The 24,068-nt window shown below is 42.2% G+C and overlaps 1 protein-coding gene across 3 annotated transcripts in view; it reads right to left on the bottom strand.

Moving 5' to 3' along the window:
• Nucleotides 1-2,606: 2,606 nt before the first annotated feature.
• Nucleotides 2,607-24,068, bottom strand: part of MPPED1 (metallophosphoesterase domain containing 1) — a 91,887-nt gene continuing 70,425 nt past the window's right edge. For all 3 annotated transcript variants that reach the window (XM_081911872.1, XM_081911874.1, XM_081911873.1), the window contains 3 exons: nt 19,940-20,055; nt 9,667-9,780; nt 2,607-4,598 (listed from right to left, as the gene is read on the bottom strand). In XM_081911872.1, coding sequence (XP_081767998.1) covers nt 4,480-4,598; nt 9,667-9,780; nt 19,940-20,055 — 349 coding nt within the window. In that variant the 3' untranslated portion in view covers nt 2,607-4,479. The remainder of the gene's footprint in view (nt 4,599-9,666; nt 9,781-19,939; nt 20,056-24,068) is intronic.

Here is a 24,068-nt window from a genome sequence, read left to right as displayed (position 1 = left end):
TTACCCACAGTGCCACCCGCGTCCCCTGTAAATTAAAAGAGGAGAATACTATTAAGAATGAGCTCACAAATGGATATATAGAACTGTTCTGGGGTTAAAGAGAGCTCCTTATGTTTGACTCTTAAGAGTTACTTGTTATAAATTGTCAACTCAGTGGTCCTCAAGTTCATGTAAAATATGGAAGTAATTTGGAAAGTGTAGTGACAATTACCAGGAATGTCTGAGGAAGTTTGTTCTTTTGCATTGTTGGTGGTTTTTTTGGGAGGGGGGAGGAAAACAAACCTAAGACTTTTGAAACAAAAACAACACTTGAAATTAATTAGATACCATATGTTAATATCGCCTTTGACCTCAAATATGTTTGCAAACGTTTTATTAAAAATATTTTATAAAAGAACAGCTGTTTCATGTGATAATGGTCACAAGGTTAGTTTAAATTAAATTCTGGGAGCAGAAGAAAGTTTCTGTGATTAGACTGTAACTTTGGGATTCAGTGATTTCTTATCAAGTGAATGAAATACATTTTTTGTGAAGGAGGGGGTGACAAGCGGTTAATATATTTGTGCGAAGATGGAAATGGTTTATGATAGTGGTTTTCAACCTTTTTGCGTCCATGTCTCTCTTGACCAACCACATTCTTTCAGTGGCTCCCCTGTGGGACACAGAGAATCCCCACTTACACGGGGGCTCCATTCCAGGACATCACGTGTGTCACAGGGGTGCACATCAAGGGGCATTCCCCATTCCGCCTCTGCCCAATTCCATCCCCCCATTTTTGGCACGCATGTAAGTGGGAGCGTGTGCGCCGATTGTGCACAAGTGGGGATTCCCGTTTCACTTTTTACTAGTGCTTGCCAATCTAAATATGCCTTCAATGTTGCTGCATTTTAAATTTAAGCGTGGGACCCGGGTGCAAGACATTCTGGAAGCAGAAGGGAAAAAATAGCAGGCAAAGATTGGCCAAAACAGACATCAGTTGGCCACAATTACTGGCAAACATAGAATGACACCTGCCTTGATTTTACAATATTATGCCTTATTTTTGCTCAAAATTGTTTTATTTGCAAGATCGTTTTGTGGAACAGCATGCAAATAATGGGCGTAAATAAATGCTTTATTCCGGGGGGGGGGGGAGGGGGAGAGATACTTTTATTTATGGCCTGAGATGACCTTGGAGAGGACCAACTTTTGCAGCTTTTGCATTGCCATGAATATTACCCAGTATAGGTTCTGGAGTAAATTAAATGCCTTACAGAAATTTGTGGCTTTGCAATCAAGCAAAGAGCTCTGGTTGCCTTATTTTGAATTGTTAGAAAAACTGAAGTAAAGAAATGATGATCAAACCAACCAGGGGGCTGAGGCAACTTAAGGACTTCAGATCCTCCCCTCATCTATGAAGCTCACTGGGTGTGACCTTGGGGGCCAGTCGCTGCCTCTCAGACTGACCGCCTTCGCAGGTTGTTCTGAGGATAAAATGGGGATGGGAGGGAAAGAACTACGTACGCCACCTTGAGCTCCCTGTAGAAAAGATAACACAACCGAGCAGAAAGTTCACCTGCACAAGCCCCTTTCAAGGCTCACGTCTGTCACATTTCACAGGACAGACAATTCCAACAGTTTGGCATTGCAACAGAGAAGGCCCTCTGACTGGCTGCTACGAGATGTATAAGATGGGCAGGTGAAAGCACGAGCAGCACGTGTAGATTTCAGCAAATGGACAGGTTGGTATGGAGAAGGCAATTGACAGAATCATGGAGTTGAAAGGGACCCCAGGGGTCATCTAGTCTAACCCCTGCAATGCAGGAATTCCTTAGGTCCCCAGTTGCTTAGGCCCTTGCATATGTTATAGTTGCAGCCTTTAATACCAGCTGATCAGAAGCATTTTTTTTTCCAGTGGTAGCCAACCCAACCTAAGGCCATTGGCTGCCCCATTGGGCAAGATGAGACCTTTGCCACAGGTGGCAGATTCTATGTGCATGAAGGGTGAATCAGTGCTCCCTGACACATCTGGCATTACTCCAGCCACCCATGACCGTTTTTCTTGCTCGCAAGTCACCGGCTGCTACTACTGCCGCTGCCGTGCCCAGACCCTCTCCCAACCCAAGCCTGGCTTCTATGCAGTAGCAGCAGCATGTGCCTAGACCCCTAGGCTAGCCAACAACCAAAAAGCAGCCCCATGGTTGCCCAGGCCTTGCTCCAAGGCAGCCCTTCCTCGGAGGAAGACAATGTGGGTGAGGTGGCCCCAGAGAGTGCCTGCTCAAAGTTTACTACTGTCCAAGTTGAAACAACACCCTATTCTGTGGAAGGACCTTATGTTCTTCAGACAGAAGGAGACCTTGTGGGATAAGATGGCCCAGGAAGGCCTACAAGCATCCATGGCAGCCCACTGACTGATGAGGTAGCGTTGTCAACAATTTAACTAGAAGGCTGTGCCTAGTGAGAGCAGGAGCAAAGAAGAATGGCTGACTGGCACACCAAGCCTCATCAGATCTGCTGGTAAATGTTTTCTAATGTATGTTGTTGGCTTACCAAAAAATGAGTCCACAACTGCAGCATTTTGAATGTGAAATGCCCTGTTCCTGTCTATCTGTACACCACGCAATTAGTAGCTTTAAAAGATTTTTATTTGTCTAACATGCTTGACAGAAAATTACAACAACAATCCAGTTATGCCAAAATGAGTCAACACACCTGAAAATTTTCATGACCTCAAAAGCTTCTTAATGTCATTCATACATAAAAATGCACAATATTCCAAAGAAATATTCTCAGGGGGAAAAATATTCTTCAGAGAATATATCCTGACTTACATAGAAATGTTCTTGAGGCAAAAAAAGGAAAGGCCTCTTATTTTAATAATATGCTCCACCTCCTTTTTTAAGTGTTTCTGAAGTGCTATGAGTTATTGTAAACATTTTAGACTCATTTATCTGTTTCAGGAAGCTTGTTTATTTTATTTTCTGGGGTTGTCACTAGAAAACCTAAGTGAAGGTTTATTATAAAAATAGCCACATTAAAAGTCTGGTTGAGAATGTAGAATTCCTTCATTTGGAGGAATGACAATGTGGTGAAAGGCTGGTGCAAACTGGCTGCTTGTCATAGCGGCTTTGATTTTTCTTGCAACGGTGGCCAGAGATATCTGCCATCTACCTGCCATCTAGCCTGGTTTGCAGTAGCCTTTCTGTGCAAAGGTATATCTGCACATCCGATCTTGTGAGTAAATTTGATCCACAGTAATATATATTTTCACAACACATAAGATTGCCATAAAATGACAAGTCTTCTTTTTGCGATCCCTGTTCCATGGATTCCAACCAATCGTCAGATTGAGTACTGAACAAGCAACAAGTCTAGTTATCATTCTGTACCTCTCTCAGATTTGACCCTGAACTCCACATTCCTGAAGTTATGTGCCTATATATATATATAGTAGTTAAAATCCACATTTATGTTCCCTGTGATGTGCTCATGTGGATTGTTCCGCAGTTCTTTAACATGTTTGGATCAGCTGCATGCGCACACATTTGCCAGCTTGGGTGAGTGTGGAATTGACCTTTGAGAACTGGGCTGCAAGGGCAAAAGCTATGGCTATGGACACAGTAGTGGCTGAAAATGCAGCAAGTATTTCAAGTCGCATTTGCACATCGTTGTACAGACAGTTGCAGACAGTAGAACTTACTTCTAAGGAAACATGATTAGGTTTGCCCTGTATGAGATTTAACAGCTGCAGAATTCATTAGGGTTTTTTGGGGGGGAGGGGGCTTTTTAATTCCTGAGTTTACATTTAATTTAAACTACTTCTCTTTCAATTTTTTTGTGCTGTATACTGCATTTCGGTAATCTCCACCATAATATCACTTTCCATATTTAATATCAGATGGAAGAAGATTTTTAAAATTCTCCTATACTCGGTTTTACAAGACTGGAAGATTATAGATTTGAAAAGTATGTGCCATAATAATCTGCTTCTTTTGACCTCTTAAATACATGGGGGGTCATTTTATATCTGTAATAATAGTCCCAAGAATCTAGCACAATTATATTTCCCCCTCACTGTGATTATCCTGTGAAACCAGGTTTAAATGAGCAAATGCTAGCATTTAACACACATGAAAACTGTAAACCTTCATAAAGAACCACTTGGCTGAAGAGTCATGTCATTTTAGTAAGTTCAATATAGCACATGGAATATACATAATGCATTGATTTCTCTTGATATAACATGGAATGTACACCCCTTTTCTGTATTAAAAAGTCTTTTTAAAATGATGAAATGTTAGATCTGTTGAAGTGTTTCTAGAAGGCTGTGATACCAGATACCTCTGATGTCTGTCCATTCTTGCCTCTCCAGTTATTTCATAAAGAGAAAAGAAAAACACGTTCATAATTTAGCGTATGCTTAGTTTTTACATCAGCAGCTCTGTGCTGCTAGCCAATGTTTTACGCAGGTTGCAGGCTTCATACTTCTGCGTGTGATAATCATGTGTTCCTTGGAGTAGGCAAATCGATAACTATAGGTGGATTGAGTGGCTGGTAATTCACTGTACATGCAGAAGCATTCACGTAGGTGGTAGTTCCATCAGCCATAACTCCATAACCTAGAATTTAAAAAGATAGTTGTTATTATCACTCAGACATCTCATCAAACAAGTTTGCCAAACATTGTAACAAAAACAGAATAAATAATATACAGAATAACTGTGATCCTCCCCCCCCCCCATCACAGTTAAATCTGAAAAATCCAGCTTGGCATATGATTCAAATACAAAAAGACCAGCACAATAAAATGCAATACAAATCACAGGAGCTAAAACCACCAGCCAGACCATATATAATCTTCTCTCTTTTTTGGCTTCAAATTAACTTTCACTGGAGGGCATTAGGGAATCCGGGAATTCAAAACGGTGGTTGTTTGGCAAAGGCAGCAACAGCAATTCTAGCCTGATATTCTTCAAGTATTTTGACTCTGCATTTCATCCGGAAAAGAGCTTCAGCGACCACATCTAGGGTTCTGCCGTGTCCTGGCATTTGAAAAGAGTCAAGACTGGGTGGTGGCAGAAAGTGCAGTGGTGTTTTACATGGTGACCTCATTCCATCACACCCCATGACAAGGGCTTTGTAGCATCACTACGTGCTGAAAAGGCTAAAGCACCCTTTTCTACTGAATGATGTCACTCCATCTGTCTTCACCGGAATATAAGCAAACAGCATTCTAACTTCCATAATGTTCAGAAACATTTCAAGAAGAAGCAATATAAAATACTGGCCATTGTCACCCAGGGGGATGGTGTCCAGGGAAGTCGTGTGGAGGTATGCTCAAATTCTGTTTCCTTTTTTTTATTAAAGATATTTATTGAAGTTTCAAAAATTATATAAAAACAAAACAATAATACAAATAAAACACAAACAAAAACAAGTATAATTTCAGTCCCTTATTTTCTTATACCTTACTTCCCTGACCTCCTCATACCTCCCCTTTCTGTATTCCAATTTCTAATTATTAGTTCAGCAAATCCTCTCCCTTAATTTTCATTTAATTTTTAGCCTTTCTTTTTCTTTTTACTTAATCATTACAGCTGAAAACCACTTAATTTCTAAACCAACGTCATTCTAACATTCATTAATTTTACAATGTTTCCTAAGATAATCCTTAAATTTCTTCCCATCTTCTTCCGCCGTCTCTCTTCCCTGGTCTCGGATTCTGCCAGTCATTTCTGCCAGTCCCATATAGTCTATCACCTTCATCTGCCATTCTTCCAAGGTGGGTAGATCTTGTGTCTTCCAATACTTTGCGATGAGTATTCTTGCTGCTGTTGTAGCATACATAAAGAATGTTCTATCCTTCTTTGGCACCAATTGGCCGACCATACCCAGGAGAAAGGCCTCTGGTTTCTTCAGGAAGGTATATTTAAATACCTTTTTCATTTCATTATATATCATTTCCCAGAAAGCCTTAATCTTTGGGCATGTCCACCAAAGGTGAAAGAATGTACCTTCAGTCTCTTTACATTTCCAGCATTTATTATCAGGTAAGTGGTAAATTTTTGCAAGCTTGACTAGGGTCATGTACCACCTATAAATCATTTTCATAATATTTTCTTTTAAGGCATTACATGCCATAAATTTCATACCTGTGGTCCACAACTGTTCCCAGTCAGCAAACATAATGTTATGACCAGTATCTTGTGCCCACTTGATCATAGCTGATTTAACCGTTTCATCCTGCGTATTCCATTTCAACAGCAAGTTATACATTCTTGACAAATTCTTAGTTTTGGGTTCTAACAATTCTGTTTCCAATTTTGATTTTTCCACCTGGAAGCCAATCTCCCTGTCCAACTTATAAGCCTCCATTATTTGATAATAATGAAGCCAGTCTTGCACTTTATCTTTTAATTTCTCAAAGCTCTGCAATTTCAATTTATCCCCTTCTTGTTCCAAAATTTCCCAGTATTTCGGCCATTTTGACTCCATATTGAGTCTTTTCACAGCCTTTGCCTCCATTGGCGACAACCACCTTGGGGTTTTGTTTTCCAGCAAATCTTTATATTTAATCCAAACATTATACAATGCTTTCCTGACAATATGATTTTTAAAAGCTTTATGAGCTTTAACCTTGTCATACCACAAATATGCATGCCACCCAAAAATATTGTTAAAACCTTCTAAATCCAAAATGTCTATGTTCTCAAGAAGCAGCCAGTCTTTCAACCAGCAGAAAGCTGCTGATTCATAGTAAAGTTTAAAGTCTGGCAGGGCAATTCCCCCCCGCCTTTCCTTTGCATCAGTTGAAATCTTAAATTTTATTCTGGGTTTCTTGCCCTGCCAGACAAATTTAGAAATATCTTTCTGCCACTTCTTGAAACAGTCCAGCTGGTCCCTTCTAATCATGTTCAGCAAGACCTCCAGGACTGGCAAATTCTGTTTCCTACAGTTTAAGTAGCTCTGTGTTGAAACCCAGCCCCAATACCTTTCTTCTGGAAGCCATCTTGCCAAGGCCTGGGAAATCAGACCCTGCTGTGGTCTTCAGGGTGTGAACGAGGCCATCTCACTAAACTGCCACTTGGCATGTAGGGATGATGTGGAGGTCCCTGGCCTCAGCTTGAAGGTCCACAGCAGGGTCTGGACCTCCAGGTGGTGAACATTAGGACCTGAAGGTCACTTACGTGCTCAAACAACCAAATCCATTTTGTATTATAAATGGACATTTTTGGATTAAACTCAGAAATGAACAATAGTAACATGTGTCAGTTGCCAAACCCCTGGTTCTGGAAGAGGAAATAGTTCCTATTCCTCTTGCATGAGGAAACAATGGAGGTGTTAGGCTACTACTGTGCTTGAAGGTCCACATTCCTGTTTCTTCCTCATTACCTGCCCTCAGTGTGAACTAAATGGCATTAAGGACTCCAAACATTAGCTTTCACACATCACAAGTGTTGGCTACAGCTTGTGGTTAGTGAGAAGAGGTTTTAGCCAAAAGCCCAGGTTCAGATAAAACAGTAAGCCAAATCTTAGCTGAACTCAGCACAGTGCAGGAGGAGGAAAAAAAGGAACAAAGCAACTCCTGTCTCTATTCTGTTTGTTTGCATGTCACTCTTGCAGGTTTTGCTGGACTGCCATCCAATCCAGAGCTTCCTCTTCCCACCCCAGGCAACTACTAAGCTTGCTTTTCACCAGCCCTTATGAAGACACCCCCTTTTCAACGTCCCTGCTTTTATCTTCAACCACATTTCCATGCCTCCTACTCCCTCTTTGTTTGCAGCCCCCTTTTGCTCCTATGGTCACCTCCATTCCTTTTCCTCCAGCCTTCTCCATATTCTTCTCAATTCCCCACTGCACACAGATCACCCCAATTTCAATGCTGCCTCTTTTCTACTTTATGCACTTACTTCACGATTATATGCATCACTGTATCTTTAAGATGAATGGACTCTTAAGAGCAAACCTGTTCAGCTCAGTTGATAGATATTGTTCATATATGGGTCTTGGCTTATAAATACACACAAGAGCACGAGAAAGTTGGCAATACTCCTGCACTTTTTGAGACCTTTAAAAAACAAAAGGCTGGAAATGCCATGAAAACATTGCAGGCTCCATCCTTCAGCTCCTAAGTAGCTGCGCTGCCTAGAAAGTTCAGTAGCTTTTCCTAAACAGTTTTTAAAGGGGTGAGACTGAACAGCTGCTGGAGATAAGAATGGGGAAAAATGTTTGAAGAAACTCTGGGGGGGGGGGGAGGGAGAGAGGGGGAGAATTTAGGATTTCATCAGCCCTCAATAAACTGAAACTGAGCCCTGGCTGAAGAATGAGCAGTTGGCAACAGCACTCGAATAATGGTGATTCTGTCACCATTTGAAGTGAGCAGCAGAAAATATAGTTTCAGGTGGGACATTTTTGATAGGAAAAAAGTTTTAGAGGGGAGAGAACAGTATGTTATTATTCCTCCCCAAGGTTCTATAAATGACAACTGCAGGTGTAGCTTTGGTTGGTTGGGGGAAGATTTCTACTGCTCACAGCATGCAGACACTATAAAGAGGAGCTTGTTGTTCTAAGGCTGTCTATAGAACTTACTTGGGAGTTCTTCCCTGAGGAACCTGAACGTCCCAGGATAACATCTAGCTTGCCGTTTCCTACTTGTTTTCTTTAAGTTCCTGTCATCTGCAATAAATAATGTTCTGTATCCTTTATCATGCTGCTGCCAAAGCAAACGCTACATACTCACCAGTGCATTGTAGTGGATTATTTAGTTCTGGGTAGTATTTGTGCTACAAGTTGTGACAGCATTGATCTGACTGGTTTTGCCGGCACAAAAGACTGATTATGCACATTGCAAGAGAGTCTATCTCAAGTATCCATGTGTGGAAATAACTGCTCGCCCATCTGGTGCAGCACCCATGATCTCCCTGGCGACAAGCTAGTCTGCCGCACCTGGCCTGCCTTCCCGGCCCCACGGGCCGTTGGGCTTCCCGCCTGACCCCTAATAAAACTGGCCAATCTGGAGTGTTGCTGGGGCCAGGGCCAGGGGAGCGAACCATGAGTGAGAAGGCTTCACTCCAGTCCACTCTGGGGTTTTATAAGCAGGGCAGAGCCAGCGCTGGACGCGCAGTCGGCTCCAGAGCTGACATGCATGTGCCTGGGGGGAGTTGTGAAATTTGTATGATCTAGTTGAGATTCCTGTATTGCAGGGGCTTGGACTTCCAACTCTACAATTCTATGATTCTATATTCTATCGCCATGCTGTATTTCATATTGGTTTTTAAATTTCCTTGAGTTTCAAAAGGGTTTTGCTGTTATATAAATTGACTTCAGAATCAGTATAACTGATTATTTGTAATGTGATGTTCGTAACAGAAATAAAGGCACTGTTGTTTTAGAAAAAGATAGATAAATATGTCAGATCAGTTCTGGAAAAGGAAACTACTGACATTGTTTAGTAACTAGCAGACAGTTGCCCCTCAGGATCCACGTACTATGGCTTTTTTTTTGAAATTTTAGGGAACTAAAGTGGACATAATTCAGGTGAAATCAGTATTAACACAGTATGTTACAACCTAGGCCTTCAACATAGTAACAGAAGCTGGACCTCTTCAATTTGTATTTGGTGTGGTCCGGCATCCCATGAAAGTTTGACCTGGAATTCAATCTATACACAAAAAGAGGCTTTCTGACCTTCATGGATGTGTCCAAAAACATGAAGACGTGGTTGTATTCGTCTCTGGACTGTATTCAGCAGCTCAACACATCCCACTCTTTGCATTTTCTTAGGAACCCAATCTAAGAAACCTTTAGAATAAAAGATACAGTACAAAAGAAGAACAAAGAAAACAGATATTATCTGAGAAATTTTATAACCTGAATTTAAAAAATGCACAGCACTGAACATCTCTCCCTAGTTCTTGTGACTGTGTCTCTATGAAGAATTATCTTTGAAAGTGCATTTATAAAGAATTTGAATAAAATGGAATAATCAAACTATGCAAACAAAAGGGATTAAGACTAATCTTACTGCTAACAACAAAGGTGTGTGTGTGTGTGTTTTTGGTATGTGTATGGCAGATATGGTTTTAAAAAAATGCTAATAAATATTTGTTAACAAATGTACAGTTTAATATTAAACTAAATGTATAGTTTAATAAGCTTAAGACATATCTGCTGTTTTCCTGCATCCAGCTATTCTTCTGCTTTGAGTCCTAGTGAAATAAATTGAATACCAGCCATTATGTTCAAACCACGGTGCCTAATATCAAGTTCTCATGGAGTACAGGCAAACACCTAAAATGAATGGAAATGGAAATTTGATGACTTAATGTATTGTGGCCCCCATGCGAGAAGAAAAGAGCACCTAATCTCATGTATAGTATACCGGAGTTTCTAATAACATTCCTGACAAGAATAAAATCATCTGAAGGTGGGGAATATTGTAGTTACTCTTTTTAAATCTTCGGAATAAAAGTGCTTAACCAGCAGTATAGCACGCCATTTTTAAAGACCCATTGTTAGGGCTGTGGTTCAGTAGGGTGAGAGATGTTAGCAGTTGCCAGCTGAGGTCAGAAAATGACCCCTCATTTCCATTCTCGTTCCTATTGCCTCTTTGTGATGCTTACTATGTTAAAACAATGGCTAGAGATTGAAGAGCTACGGTGAAGGAGCCTTATGGTAAGGAAATAAAAACATGTGGCATCATCATCATCATCATCATCATCATCAGAGTTTGGATTTGATATCCCGCCTTTCACTCCCTTTAAGGAGTCTCCAAGCGGCTAACATTCTCCTTTCCCTTCCTCCCCCACAACCAACACTCTGTGAGGTGAGTGGGGCTGAGAGACTTCAGAGAAGTGGGACTGGCCCAAGGTCACCCAGCAGCTGCAGGTGGAGGAGTGGAGACGCGAACCCGGTTCACCAGATTACGAGTCTACTGCTCTTAACCACTACACCACACTGGCTCTCAAGTGTAAGTGTAACATTTACCAGTTGCTGGAAACCGCAGGAGAGGAGAGGGCTGTTGTTCTCAGATTCTGCTTGTGGACTTCCCACAGGCATCTGGTTGGCCACTGTGAGAACAAGACGCTGGACCAGGTGAGCCTTTAGCTTGAGACCCAGCAGCCTCTTCTTAATGCTCTTGTGCTTTTTCTGCCAGTTTCAGCCATATGGAAGGTTTCTAACCAGAATTCTGTGCACATTACCTACAGCATGCCAAATGCTTCTGTTCAGTTTTGTGTTCCACTGGGACTAGCAAGGCTTTTAAAAGTTATCTATATGGTGCTCAACATGCAAAATAAATATAATAATAATGGCATATAATCTAAAATAGGAGTGGCCAACTCTCAAGAGACTGTGATCTACTTTCGGAAGGGGTTCAGCTCAAAATTGTTGAGCTTTTTTTCGGGAGGAGAAAAGCCCAGTTTTTTAGGGAGGAGATTTTGGGGATAGTTAAAGGATAGGGACAAAGGGATAAAGTCACTCAGAAGAATATCACTATGGATCAAAACAGCAGCACAGAGAAAGCTCCGTCTTCCCTTCCAGAGATCATACAACAATGGAGAGGGAACGTGGCAGGAGTCAGTTTAGCGACGCTAAGGAAAGGGAACCGGAGATCAACCACGATCTACCAAAACCTTGCGGGGATCTACCAGTAGATTGAAAACCTGTTGGACATCCCTGATCTAAAGCATCCCTGCCTCAAATCAAAGGCAAAGTTTGCGAAAAGTGTTGCAATACGTATTAGATTCTACCTGCTTCCACTTGTTGCAAGAGGGTGCACAGGGTCTTGTGCAAGCGGAAGAAACTGTTCTATTTCCTTTTGGTTTTCTCATGAAGTCCTCTCGCACAAGGTACAAAATGGCCATTCTAGGAACATAAGAAGAGCTGTGCTGAGTTAGTCTTGCAGGCCGATCTATTCCAGTATCCTGCTCTCACAGTGGCCAACCAGATGTCTGTGAGGAGCTAGCATGCAGGATCCTACCCACGTGTGATTTCCAGTAACTGGTATTCAGAGCCACACTGCCTCTGACAAGGAAGGGAAAGTACATAATGGAAAAAGTATCTCCCGTATAGAATGTCCTGAGCAACAAACAGAGACTGAAACTCAAACCGCTGCTGGTCCAGTGGCTGGAAAGAGTTAATTATAAATAAGCCTGTCTGTAAAGACAAAAAGTATTTCCACTTCAAAAACTTTGCAAACTAAAATCCATGAAATTAACTTCTCCATTAAATTAAGCATTATTTATGTTGAACATGTTTCTGTTTGCATGCAATATCAGCCTTCTGAAGCTTTCCCATATGTTTGCAGCTTATTATGTACACCTGACTACACAAACTAAGAATAATTGATTACACCTAGCTAACAATTAGAGATTGCTTTAGATTCCCCCTTCCTCCCCTACGCTTGGTTACTTGAAAAGAGGGATCTGTAACTGGCAGGCAAGTATAAATCTTTGTCACCAACAATCAAACAGACTGTTTGATAAAGACATAAAGGAGAAATGAAAGCTTGTTTAAAAACAAATGACAAAAGGAGTAAAAGTCCCCGTAGAGAAAGGAAAGAATTTTGAATTAGGCCAGGGATGGATGTAGAGATTTATTCATATTGTGTTCTAACTTGAACCAAGGGCTCAGGATGGCCTGCTATGCACTTTAAACAATGCACTTTTACTCAAAGTAAAAATCCACTGGGTCCCAACAAGATCAAAATATTCCTGCCTAATCACCTTATTACCAGCATAACCCCAGGCATGTAAAACTAGTTATAAATGGATATACTTGTAGGAAGTGGTGGCAGAGAAAAAGCAAAGTGCATTTCTGTGGGCAAGTGAGCACTGTGGCTGAGGATTCTGGTATTTGAGGATTCTGATATGAACTGATCTGATCCATACCTCTTCCCAAACTAGATGGGAACTTAGTTATTTCACTGGCATTTGCACTTCCTGAATATTCTGGCAGCTTTTGTTTTTGCTCATTTAAAAAAAACCCATGGATTTTGAGAGGAAAACACTTAGAAAGCCATTATTAAAAAAACTTACTTTTTTTTACAATGTTCACAGATTAAAGTGTAAGCTAGATGGATGACATGGGCCAGAAATATGTTGATCTGAGCATTCTTAAGCAGTACCAAATCATCTTTAAACTCACAAGTGAAACATGCATACAAGATAATTCCAAAACTGGGTAAATCACTAAAGCTACAAAATCCATGATGCTGGGATAGCTCAGTTGGTAGAACATGAAATGGGGTTGGACTACATGTCTTCTGTGGTCCCTTTCAACTCTATGATTCATAATTCTATGAAAATGAAATTTCTTGATTAGGATCTGCAAATCCCTCATTCCTTCTCATCAATGAACATGCCTTTAGAACCCCCTAAAGAACACCTTTAAGCAACCAATTTCATCAAAAGATCATGGGTATTCTTGGGGGGGGGGAGTTATGATAAAGTTTTAAACAAGTCAAAAATCCTCACGAAGACTTTTTGCCTCCATTCCCTTCCACCTAAAAAGCTATCTAGCTTGTTGGAATGAGTAACTCCCCCCCCCCCCAGTTTCTGGGGGCATTAAAAGGGTATTTCTGATGTCAATTTTCTAGGTTTAGTCCAGATGTCTATTATTGCTTCCCTAACTTCATTTGGCAACATAACTCCTGAACTTTTCCCCATATCTATTCATGATGAGGACACGATATCACTATTTGCTGTCACATTCAGTGAGACCTTCAGCATTCAATGAGTTTTAAAACCTGAATACTTCCTTACACCACTCAGGTTCGCTACAGCCATACACTCTTGCCCATTCCTTTCATACCTCCCAAGCTCTCATCTCATTCTCCAACTTTCACAATGAATAACAAAGACTACAAGGATTTTGGGTGGGCAATTTAGCTTTAATCTCTGGGGCTTTGTTAACTACAACTAAGCTTGTATCTTCACAGGTACTTCTAACATTATTTCTAGAAAGTTTTTAGCTATAAAAAACTTTGCAGTTAACCTCTTTGGCTTAGGCTCAAAGCTGTCTGTGATTTAATGCAAGGAGCAGGATTCAAGTCAGACAGCCTGTTGCAACGTCTTCCCACGGGCCCTATAGAGAAGAAATAAGCTGTCACTGGAATTATGAAACAGACAGCCGCTACATCTTATTGGAGTCTATAATAAATCTAATGTCACAGAGCAATAACCATCTCCAATGCACTTTCTAGGGTGCCCTGCTGAAAGTCCCCAAAACTTTCAACAGTGTTGTAATATTTTTTTTGCGGGGGGGGGGAATAGTAAGACAGCGGATTTTCCTCTTTTTACAAAGCATATGGCACCATAACTATCAGCTCATTAAAGTACATCAACAAGAAAAAGAGATATTAATGGACCAACTGTTGCCATCAATAATATTTTGCAGCTAGGATAAATTATAAGCAACCTGTATCTATCAGGAAATTTAAGAAGTCTCAACAAAGATTCAGAATGGAATAATAACCCATTTCCAGAGGTCTTTCCTAACACTTAGGACTTAGAGCATGATCTAGCTTTATATTCCATTGTTCGCTGCTGTTGCTGCACCGTGGGGGTTGAGGAAGGCCGCTCCCTCCTGCAGGCTAATTCCACCTGGCCCAGGGGGCGGGGCCCACACTCGCCACCGCTACAGTTTTAAGGACACTGGTGTTGCTGCAGCAAATGTTAGAAAAGTTTTTATATATTTTAAAGTGTTTTAAAGGGGTTTTTACTTTGTTGTACCACTGTGAACGGTGGTTTTTATTGATGTATTTTCATTTTGTTCCGTTTTATTTTGGTTTGGGGTTGGATATTGAGTGGGGTGGAGATTTGTTTTGTTTGGTACAATTGTTTTTTGTTTGATTTGTTTTTCTATTTTGTAAATGGAGGTTGGTTTGAGGCTTGGGATTGCTACCGTGGAGGGGCAAGGGAGGTATGGCAGTGGGGGCAGATGTTATAGGTGAAGGGGATCGAGATACAGATATGCTCGTACCCCTTCCAATCTGCGCCCCATCCCGAGGGACGAGGGTAGAGTGAGCAAGGATTACTCACCTCCGTCACTGGTGTTGTGCAATGCCAGGTCTATAGGCAACAAAACCGCCACCCTGCGAGATTTCTTCACCTCGCAGGGGGTCGACCTGGCTTGTGTGAAGGAGACCTGGGTGTGCGAAGGGAAAACTGTTACCTTACGAGAGATGGCGCCCCCGGGTTTCTCCGTCCTCCACCAGTCGCGGACTGTGGGCCGGGGGGGAGGGGTGGCATTATTAATCCGAGAAGATTGTTCTTTCAGGGCTCTACCATTGCCATCGATCCCCGGCATTGAAGTGTTGGCCTAGTGTGGGGCTCCGAGGTGAGCTTGGCTGTCTGGCTGGTGTACCGGCCACCTAGCGCACCAGCAGCCACCCTGTCAGGCCTGCTGGAGGCGGTGGCCGGCTGGGCCTTGGAGTTCCCTAACCTATTGGTATTGGGGGACTTCCATGCTGATGCCTCTCCCTCCTCACAGGCTCAGGACCTGGTGTCTTCCATGGCAACACTAGGGCTCTCCCAGTTTGTTTCGGGCCCCACACATCAAGCAGGCCACATGCTGGATTTGATCTTTGGCGTCGGTATAGATGTGATCATGTCTCCTTCGATGAGGGTGCCATGGTCTGATCACTACGCTCTGAAAGCCAGGATTGATTTTCCACCCCCACCCTGCTTAGGTGGCGAGCCAATTTGGGCTCGCCTGCAGAGGCTGATGGACCCTGATAGATTCCGTCAGGTCTTGCGGGACCTTGCTCCCCCTGGCGACTCATTGACTGAGCTTGTTGAGGGCTGGAATAACCAGCTCCCGGCAGCCATCCAGGAGATCGCACCTAGGCGCCCTCTGCGACCCCGCAGAAACCGGGCTCCCTGGTTTACCGAGGAGCTTCAGAAAATGAAGCGGGACCTCAGACGGCTAGAGCGAGTATGGCGGGGTGCCCGTGACGGAGCCTCAAGAACATCTTATAGGGTTTTTATGAAAACGTACGAGATGGCAGTGAAGGCCGCTAAGAAGTCCTACTTCTCGGCCTCCATTACCTCCGCTAGCTCTCGCCCGGCGCAATTATTTGGTATAATTAGGTCTTTAATGTCCCTTGAAGGACAGCCAAATTTAAATAACAATTTGACACACAGCTGTGAGGCATTTGCGAGCTTTTTTGCGGAGAAGGTCCTGTTGCTCCGCCATGACCTCCCTGCCAATTTGGATACAATAAAGGAACTGGAGGCCCCTCGACTGTCCTCGGGTCCAGTATTGGACCACTTTGACCGGATATCCCCAGCCGATGTGGACAGACTCCTCCGAGCTGGAAAGCCCACCACCTCTCCTCTTGACCCGTGCCCGTCTTGGCTGATTAGAGCATGTCCAGACGAGGTGCGGGCCCCCCTGGGTGATATCATCAATTTGTCCCTTGGCACTGGGATATTCCCAGGGGAACTGAAGGAGGCAGTGGTGCGCCCGCTCTTAAAGAAAACATCATTAGATAGATCCCTTAAAGGTAAAGGTAAAGGTACCCCTGCCCGTACGGGCCAGTCTTGACAGACTCTGGGGTTGTGCGCCCATCTCACTTAAGAGGCCAGGGGCCAGCGCTGTCCGGAGACACTTCCGGGTCACGTGGCCAGTGTGACATCGCTGCTCTGGCGAGCCAGAGCTGCACACGGAAACGCCGTTTACCTTCCCGCTGGTAAGCGGTCCCTATTTATCTACTTGCACCCGGGGGTGCTTTCGAACTGCTAGGTTGGCAGGCGCTGGGACCGAGCAGCGGGAGCGCACCCCGCAGCAGGGATTCGAACCGCCGACCTTTCGATCAGCAAGTCCTAGGCACTGAGGCTTTAACCCACAGCGCCACCTGTGTCCCTTAGATCTATCCAATTACCGCCCGGTTTCGAATCTTCCATTCCTGGGTAAGGTGATTGAGAGAGCGGTTGCTGAACAGCTTGGTAGGTTTCTGGATGAAACATCGGCTCTCAATCCATTCCAGTCTGGCTTCCGCGCTGGTCATGGGACCGAGACGGCTCTGGTCACCCTAACAGATGATCTCCGCAGGCAGCTGGATCGAGGTGGGTCGGGGCTGCTGATTCTCCTAGACCTGTCAGCAGCCTTCGACATGGTCGATCACGAACTCCTGGACCACCGCCTTGCTGACGTGGGGATCCAGGGCACAGTCCTTCAATGGCTGCGCTCATTTCTCTCTGGTCGGGGACAGAGGGTGGCGCTTGGGGGGGAATTGTCATCGCACCACTCCTTGGTGTGTGGAGTGCCTCAGGGTGCGATTCTCTCCCCGATGCTTTTTAACATCTTTATGCGCCCCCTCACCCAGCTTGTCCGGAGTTTTGGGCTGGGTTGCCATCAGTATGCTGATGACACCCAACTCTATCTGTTGATGGATGGCCATCCTGACTCGGCCCCAGACACACTGACCAGATGTCTGGAAGCTGTGGCTGGATGGTTACGTGGGAGCCAGTTGAAGTTAAATCCTTTGAAGACAGAGGTCCTCTGGCTGGGACGAGGCGATATGGGATTGAGGGGGCAACTCCCATCTCTTGCGGGGGTGCAATTAGTGCCAGCATCGTCTGTTAAGAGTTTGGGTGTAATCTTCGATACCTCCCTCTCTATGGAGGCGCAGATTACAGCTATAACAAAGGCGGCATTTTTTCATCTCCGCCAAGCTAAGCAGTTGGCCCCTTATCTCTCTCGCCCTGACCTAGCCACTGTGATCCACGCGACGGTCACCTCCAGACTGGATTATTGTAACTCGCTCTACGTGGGGCTGCCCTTGAGGCTGACCCAGAAACTCCAGCGGGTGCAGAATGCCGTGGCGAGACTCCTTATGGGGTCTTCGCTGCAAGATCATATTCAGCCGGTACTATACCAGCTGCACTGGCTCCCGGTGGAGTACAGGATCAGGTTTAAGGTGCTGGTTTTAACCTTTAAAGCCCTATACGGCCTAGGACCCTCGTACCTATGGGACCACCTGAAGATCCCAGGCCACAGAGAGGTTAGGCTGGCCTTAACTAGAGCCAGGGCTTTCTCGGCTTGCGGCTCCTGCGACATCTTTCCGCAGGGCCTGCAAGACAGAGCTGTTCCACCAGGCCTTTGGTCAGGGTGCAGCCTGACCCCCTCCTCTGGCAATATGCACAGAATTTTGCTTAATGGTTGCCATCAATTTGATTTTAATTAATTTTATAATGAATGTTTTTAGAATGTTGGATTGTTTTGATTGTTGTTGGCCGCCCTGAGCCCGGCTTCGGCTGGGGAGGGCGGGATATAAATAAAATTTATTATTATTATTATTATTATTATTATTATTATTATTATTATTCAAAATTAGTGAGATTAAGCATGTAGGCGAATATCTCCTATTGACGTAAGTAGGAGCTCAGTTGGTAGAGTATGAGATTTTTAATCTCTGGGTTGTGGGTTTGAGCCCCACGTTGGGCTAAAGATTCCTGCATTGCAAAGGGTTGGTCTTGATGACCCTTGTGGTCTCTTCCAACTCTACAGTTCCATGATATTATGATTATGATTATTATATCCCACCCATCTAACTGGGTTGCCCCAGCGACTCTGAGCAGATTCCAACAAATATAAAAACATAATAAAACACCAAACATTAAAAACTTCCCTATACAGGGCTGCCTTCAAAGGTCTTCTAAAAGTTGTGTGGTTATTGATATCTGATGGGATTCTAAAGTGCTTAACTCTGGAAGTTCATATATTATCTTGCGCACATGCATTCTTTCACTAATCCTTGGAATCTTAGAAGATAGGCTGGTATTATTGTCATCACATTGCATATGGAGGGGCTGAGTGACAGTGTCATGTCTAAGATCATACAGTGAGTTTATGGCTGAGATGCACTTGGAACTGGGAAAGTCTAGATCATTGCTCATGTTACATGAACCACTATATTACACTAGCTTTTAAATATGCAGGCAAGCTGAAGTATGGGAGGTGATTCAGTTTTCCAAGATAAACCAGTGACTCCACAGCTCATTACAAAAAGGTGGCATTCAGTGAATGAACATCTTGTTGTGGAAAAAAATTGCATCCCATTCTCTGAGGAACATGAGCTGATTTTGCTGCACACAACATTTGGAAACCTCCCAATTCTACAATTCTATGATTCAAAGCATGTTCATCAAAGCATGTGAAGACTTCCAGGCATAGGAATTCAAATGTTCCAATGAACATACACATTGGGGATGCAAGGTCAGCATATATTTTATGTGTGTGCTTTTGGAATGCCCGTTTGCTTCCACTGAGCTCTGCATGCATCTCTGCAGTATAGCACATACTGCAGACACCGCAAAGAAACAAAATCTTGTAGCAGTACACTAGAACTTCACACTGCATAAACAATGTGTTACTATAGTTTTCCTATTTCATTGTTATAATCTTGGTTATTTCAATCATTAAGTCACTAAAGCGTCCTGTAATTATTTATTTATTATTTTATTTAATTAAATTTGTATACCAGCCTATACCCATAGATCTCAGATTGCTTCACAACATAAAATCCTAATACAGTGGTACCTTGATTTACAACCATAATCCGTTCTGGAGGTCCATTTGTAAACCAAAACAGGTTGTAACCCAAGGCACACTTTCGCCAATGGGGTCTCCCCCCCCAAAAAAATGTTCATAATCCAAAAAAATGGGTTGTAATCCAAAAAAAGCTTGCAAACTGGGACACGCACTTCCGGGTTTGACGTGTTTGTAATCCAAAACGTATGTAAACCAAGACGTATGCAAATCAAGGTACCACTGTATAAAAAACAGAAATGCGGACTGCAAGCATGAGTGGAATACTGTTTCACTCTAAAGCATTGCAGAATCAGACCCCTTTAAACCCACACATTCTAAGTGGCAGCAGAATCTACAAACTATTACTTGCAATGACACAACACAGATAAATAATGACCCGAAACATTTTTCAGTGTTTTCTTACCAAGAGGTGGTCCATGTGTTATAAGAATATCTATTCCATCTGGAATTAGGTTCCATTTCTCTAAAAGTGCTTGGCCTCGCGGAAGATTAAAGCCCCAGCCATAAAACCAAGGTTGCCTGCCGAAAAAGGGAGAGATTTTCTTCAGTGCTATATACACGTTGGATTAGTCAGTTAAGACCAACCACGAAACATTCCATTCAACTTTGTTCATAATGGATACAAGTACATATTCTGGGTTGCATGGCTTGGGGGATATTCCTCCAAGCCGTGTAAAACAAATGGGAAGGTTTGCATTGTGGTGTAGTGTGGTGTGGTGTGTAGCACACAATTAAGGAAAGAATTACTAACAGCACCTATTTTGGTTTGTGTACTTTATATATGTGGACAGGTCAATTTCTGTTCTCTCAGTTTCTCATTTGTCTAATCTTAAATTCGGTTCTACACATTTCCGTATCAGTTTGTGAATACTGTGTTGAAGTGAGAGTAATGAAAACGCTGCTAAGAAGCTCAAATCATATACCGGTATATGACTGATACCCTTCTTTGGAAATTAAACCAATGTCCAGACTTTAACATTCAAAAACTTTACTTGCAGAAACCTATAGTTGTAGATGAATTAGAACATAATATTAAAATGCACATGCTTCTCTAAGCATGCCTTACAGTCTCCTCTTCTAACTTCCAAATAACTGTGTTTTCCTTCAAGCAGAGAAGGTGCACTCCCAACACTCTATTCAACTTAGCAGTGTTCACTGCTAAATTCTAAAATACAGTAATCTTGCTTTACATAATCTCCTTCCTTAGATACCTCCCATGTGACCAACTTTAGCCAAACACATGAGAACAATTCAATTACCAACCAAATTTAAACACAGAGTAATCCATACAAACATTTACAATTTCAGTGTATTAAAATATTTTACTGTTTTGCATTTTAGTGCAAATTTATCCTAATATACAGGGATATATGCAATTTTGCCTGTTTCACACATTATTGCAAAGCAATGTTACCTAATACATTTTTGTATGTTATTTTCATTGATCTGTGCATTTTATGCACTCTTTAATTTAGCGTATATGCACTTTGTATTTGGTTGGAGCACGCCACTACAAAATTAAGAGACGCAGAAATTTTAAAGGATGGCTGTGTTTTAGTTGTGTATCATTTCAGAAAGTGCATGGATTCACCTTTACATGCAAAATGAATAAATTTTCTCCTCCCATTCCTGCTTCAGAATAACCCATCAAACCCAATGTAGTTTACTGACGAATAAACTGGGAATTCTAATGTGAGGTAGTCATGGTGAAAATTGAAGTAGCGCTGTCTATACTGGATTAGTTTTTTTTGTTTCTGGCTCCACCCACTGCCAGTTTGCAGACCTTGATAGATTATCCCTGAGGCAATACAGCCCTGGAGTATAACAAGGCATTGGGAGGGACTCAAGTTTTCGTATCCTAAGTGACAAACTGACCTTTCCCGACTTGCCTTTTCTGTAGTTATTCAAGAAACATACACCCGACCCTCTACAGCAACTCCTCAAGTAATACACAGCTGAACAGTTGCCATCCACCCTTATGAACATTAACCTGGAGATTAGGGGTGTGCAACTTGTTGTAATATCAGCCTGTTAATGAGTCAAACAACAACACAGGATAATTTGGTCCCTGCACAGGGTCAGATTAAATGTGTGCTAAATCAAAACATATTTTACTGCTATTGTGTAAAATTTATTTAGCAATATAGAAAAGTAAGATCCTTGCCAATTATTAAAGCTGTACTGGAAACAATAATGTGTATTAAATTATACACAACTCTGTCCACAGCTTAAATGTTTTTAATAAATTAATTGGCCATGCCTGCTTAGCCTGCTAAATTATCTCATTGAAACAAATACATCAGTTGATATGGTATTTAATTAAGATAGCAGTTTCACCTGTAGATGGCATGTCCAACCATTTTTAATGGTCCGAAAGGCAATTGCCTAAATCGAGATGCCTATTAACAGCAATGTCAGCAGCACTGAAGTTCCTATTGAAGGGAGGGGGCAGTTCTAAGAAGAATCTGATAAAAACAAAACAAAAAACTAAATCTCTGGTTTCCAAAATTTGAAATTAACAACTAATCTTTCCAGTTACTCAATTACTAGTATATAACGTTTTATTCTGGCATTTGATATGCTAATTATTACTATTCCAATCCTTCATATTCAAATATTTGACTCTGAAGTTACTATTTTAAACTGTGTTCATTATGTAAGGAAGTTAAAGGGATTGCAATCTCAGTAATTAAAATTTATCACTACAGTGGCAAACAATTGCTTCCTGGCAATACTACAAGTAATGGAGTGTGGGGTTGATACTCTTGAATATGTTTGTGGGTTTTCATCTTTCTGATGGACAGCTGAATGGGGCTTTTGCTATATCCCTTACAGAAAGAACAACAAACAACAGACTGTTATAATTTAATAAGTTTTATGATAATTGCAATGTTAGTGCTTAGCAATATAGGCACATCAACTACACTTCTTTTACAGATGTTACTTTGGAGAAGGCTTTACACTACTTCCTTGCTACATCAACAAAAGACAGAGAATTCTTTCAAGAAATGCTCTGAACTATTCTTTGTATACTGCACGGCAAAGACAAAAGGAAGTGCCCCTGAAGCTGCAATTTATCGTCTTCCACCACTGATGAATTGCTAGTGCTTTCAGAAATTAACGTGTTGTCTGCAATCTTTCTGAAGTTTTTTCATATTTCCTCTCTCTGTGTGTGTATTTTGGAATGTTTGTAGAATACTGCATTCCAGGAGCTATTATAAATGCAAACTAGCCTGAATATAGAATAAATTTTATTTGAGAGAATAAGTTCCAAGTTACTGGTAGAAAAGAAATGGCAGAAATGCTCCAGAATGCTTCTCCCCTCTTTTGAGAACACATATTCTCTCTCTGATCATGTCACCCCCTTTATAGTCTTTGTAGTATTGCTTGTTCACTTGGAAGTCCTTAATGTTAAAGTTCGATATTCCATGACTATCACAACTAAAAGGTTTTACTGAAGACAGATGTGAAAACCATCCCTCCCGACTCCTGTTTCCAGTCCTCAAAAGTTCTAACTAAATGCTACTACAGATGGGGAAGTGACAGGCATATGCAATACATATAGGGTTAATATTACTGCATGATCCTATTTTACAGACAGAAAGATAATCTAACAGGCTTCTTCTTTTATTGCCAACATCAGGGAGATAAGTCAATATGCACATATTGGCTCTCATTTCCTTAAGCATCATTTTCCATCATTTTGTCTCCATACAAGTACACCTGGAACTGATCCCATGTGTATAGTTAAAGCCATGGTTTTCCCAGTCATGATGTATGGGAGTGAGAGCTGGACCATAAAGAAGGCTGATCACTGAAGAATTGATGCTTTTGAATTCTGGTGCTGGAGGAGACTCTTGAGAGTCCCATGGACTGCAAGAAGATCAAACCTATCCATTCTGAAGGAAATCAGCCCTGAGTGCTCACTGGAAGGACAGATCCTGAAGCTGAGGCTCCAATACTTTGGCCACCTGATGAGAAGAGAAGACTCCCTGGAAAAGACCCTGATGTTGGGAAAGATGGAGGGCCCAAGGAGAAGGGGAAGACAGAGGACAAGATGGTTGGACAGTGTTCTCAAAGCTACAAACATGAGTCTGACCAAACTGCGGGAGGCAGTGGAAGAGAGGAGGGCCTGGCGTGCTCTGGTCCAGGGGGTCACGAAGAGTCGGACACGACTAAACAACTAAACAACAACAACATATCTCCTTAACACTCCATGGTGCTCTTTATGATGCTATTGTAAACAGCCATTGCCTTTATGGCCTATGGTGCACGTCCAACCCCTGTCCCACGCTAGTAACTAGCAATAGAAAAGCTCATAAATTATTAAGTTAAGATAGGAAATATGCTCACCAATATTTACTTATTTCCATTTTCACTTCTAGACCACCATCCCTCCTGCAAAAATTTCAATAAATCATGCAAAATACAGCCAATTACAAACACACACAGCTGCATACCAGCATCAATCTGTAACAATGAAATGAACTCATAAGCAAATGGAAAACTCGGCTGCATCAAGAGGGAATTCC

Source organism: Podarcis melisellensis (assembly GCF_964234715.1).
Source record: "Podarcis melisellensis genome assembly, chromosome: 5".
In the NCBI taxonomy this organism is placed as follows: Eukaryota; Metazoa; Chordata; class Lepidosauria; order Squamata; family Lacertidae; genus Podarcis; species Podarcis melisellensis.
Note: the sequence above shows the minus strand (reverse complement) of the source record. Positions and strands in the feature narration are given on the sequence as shown.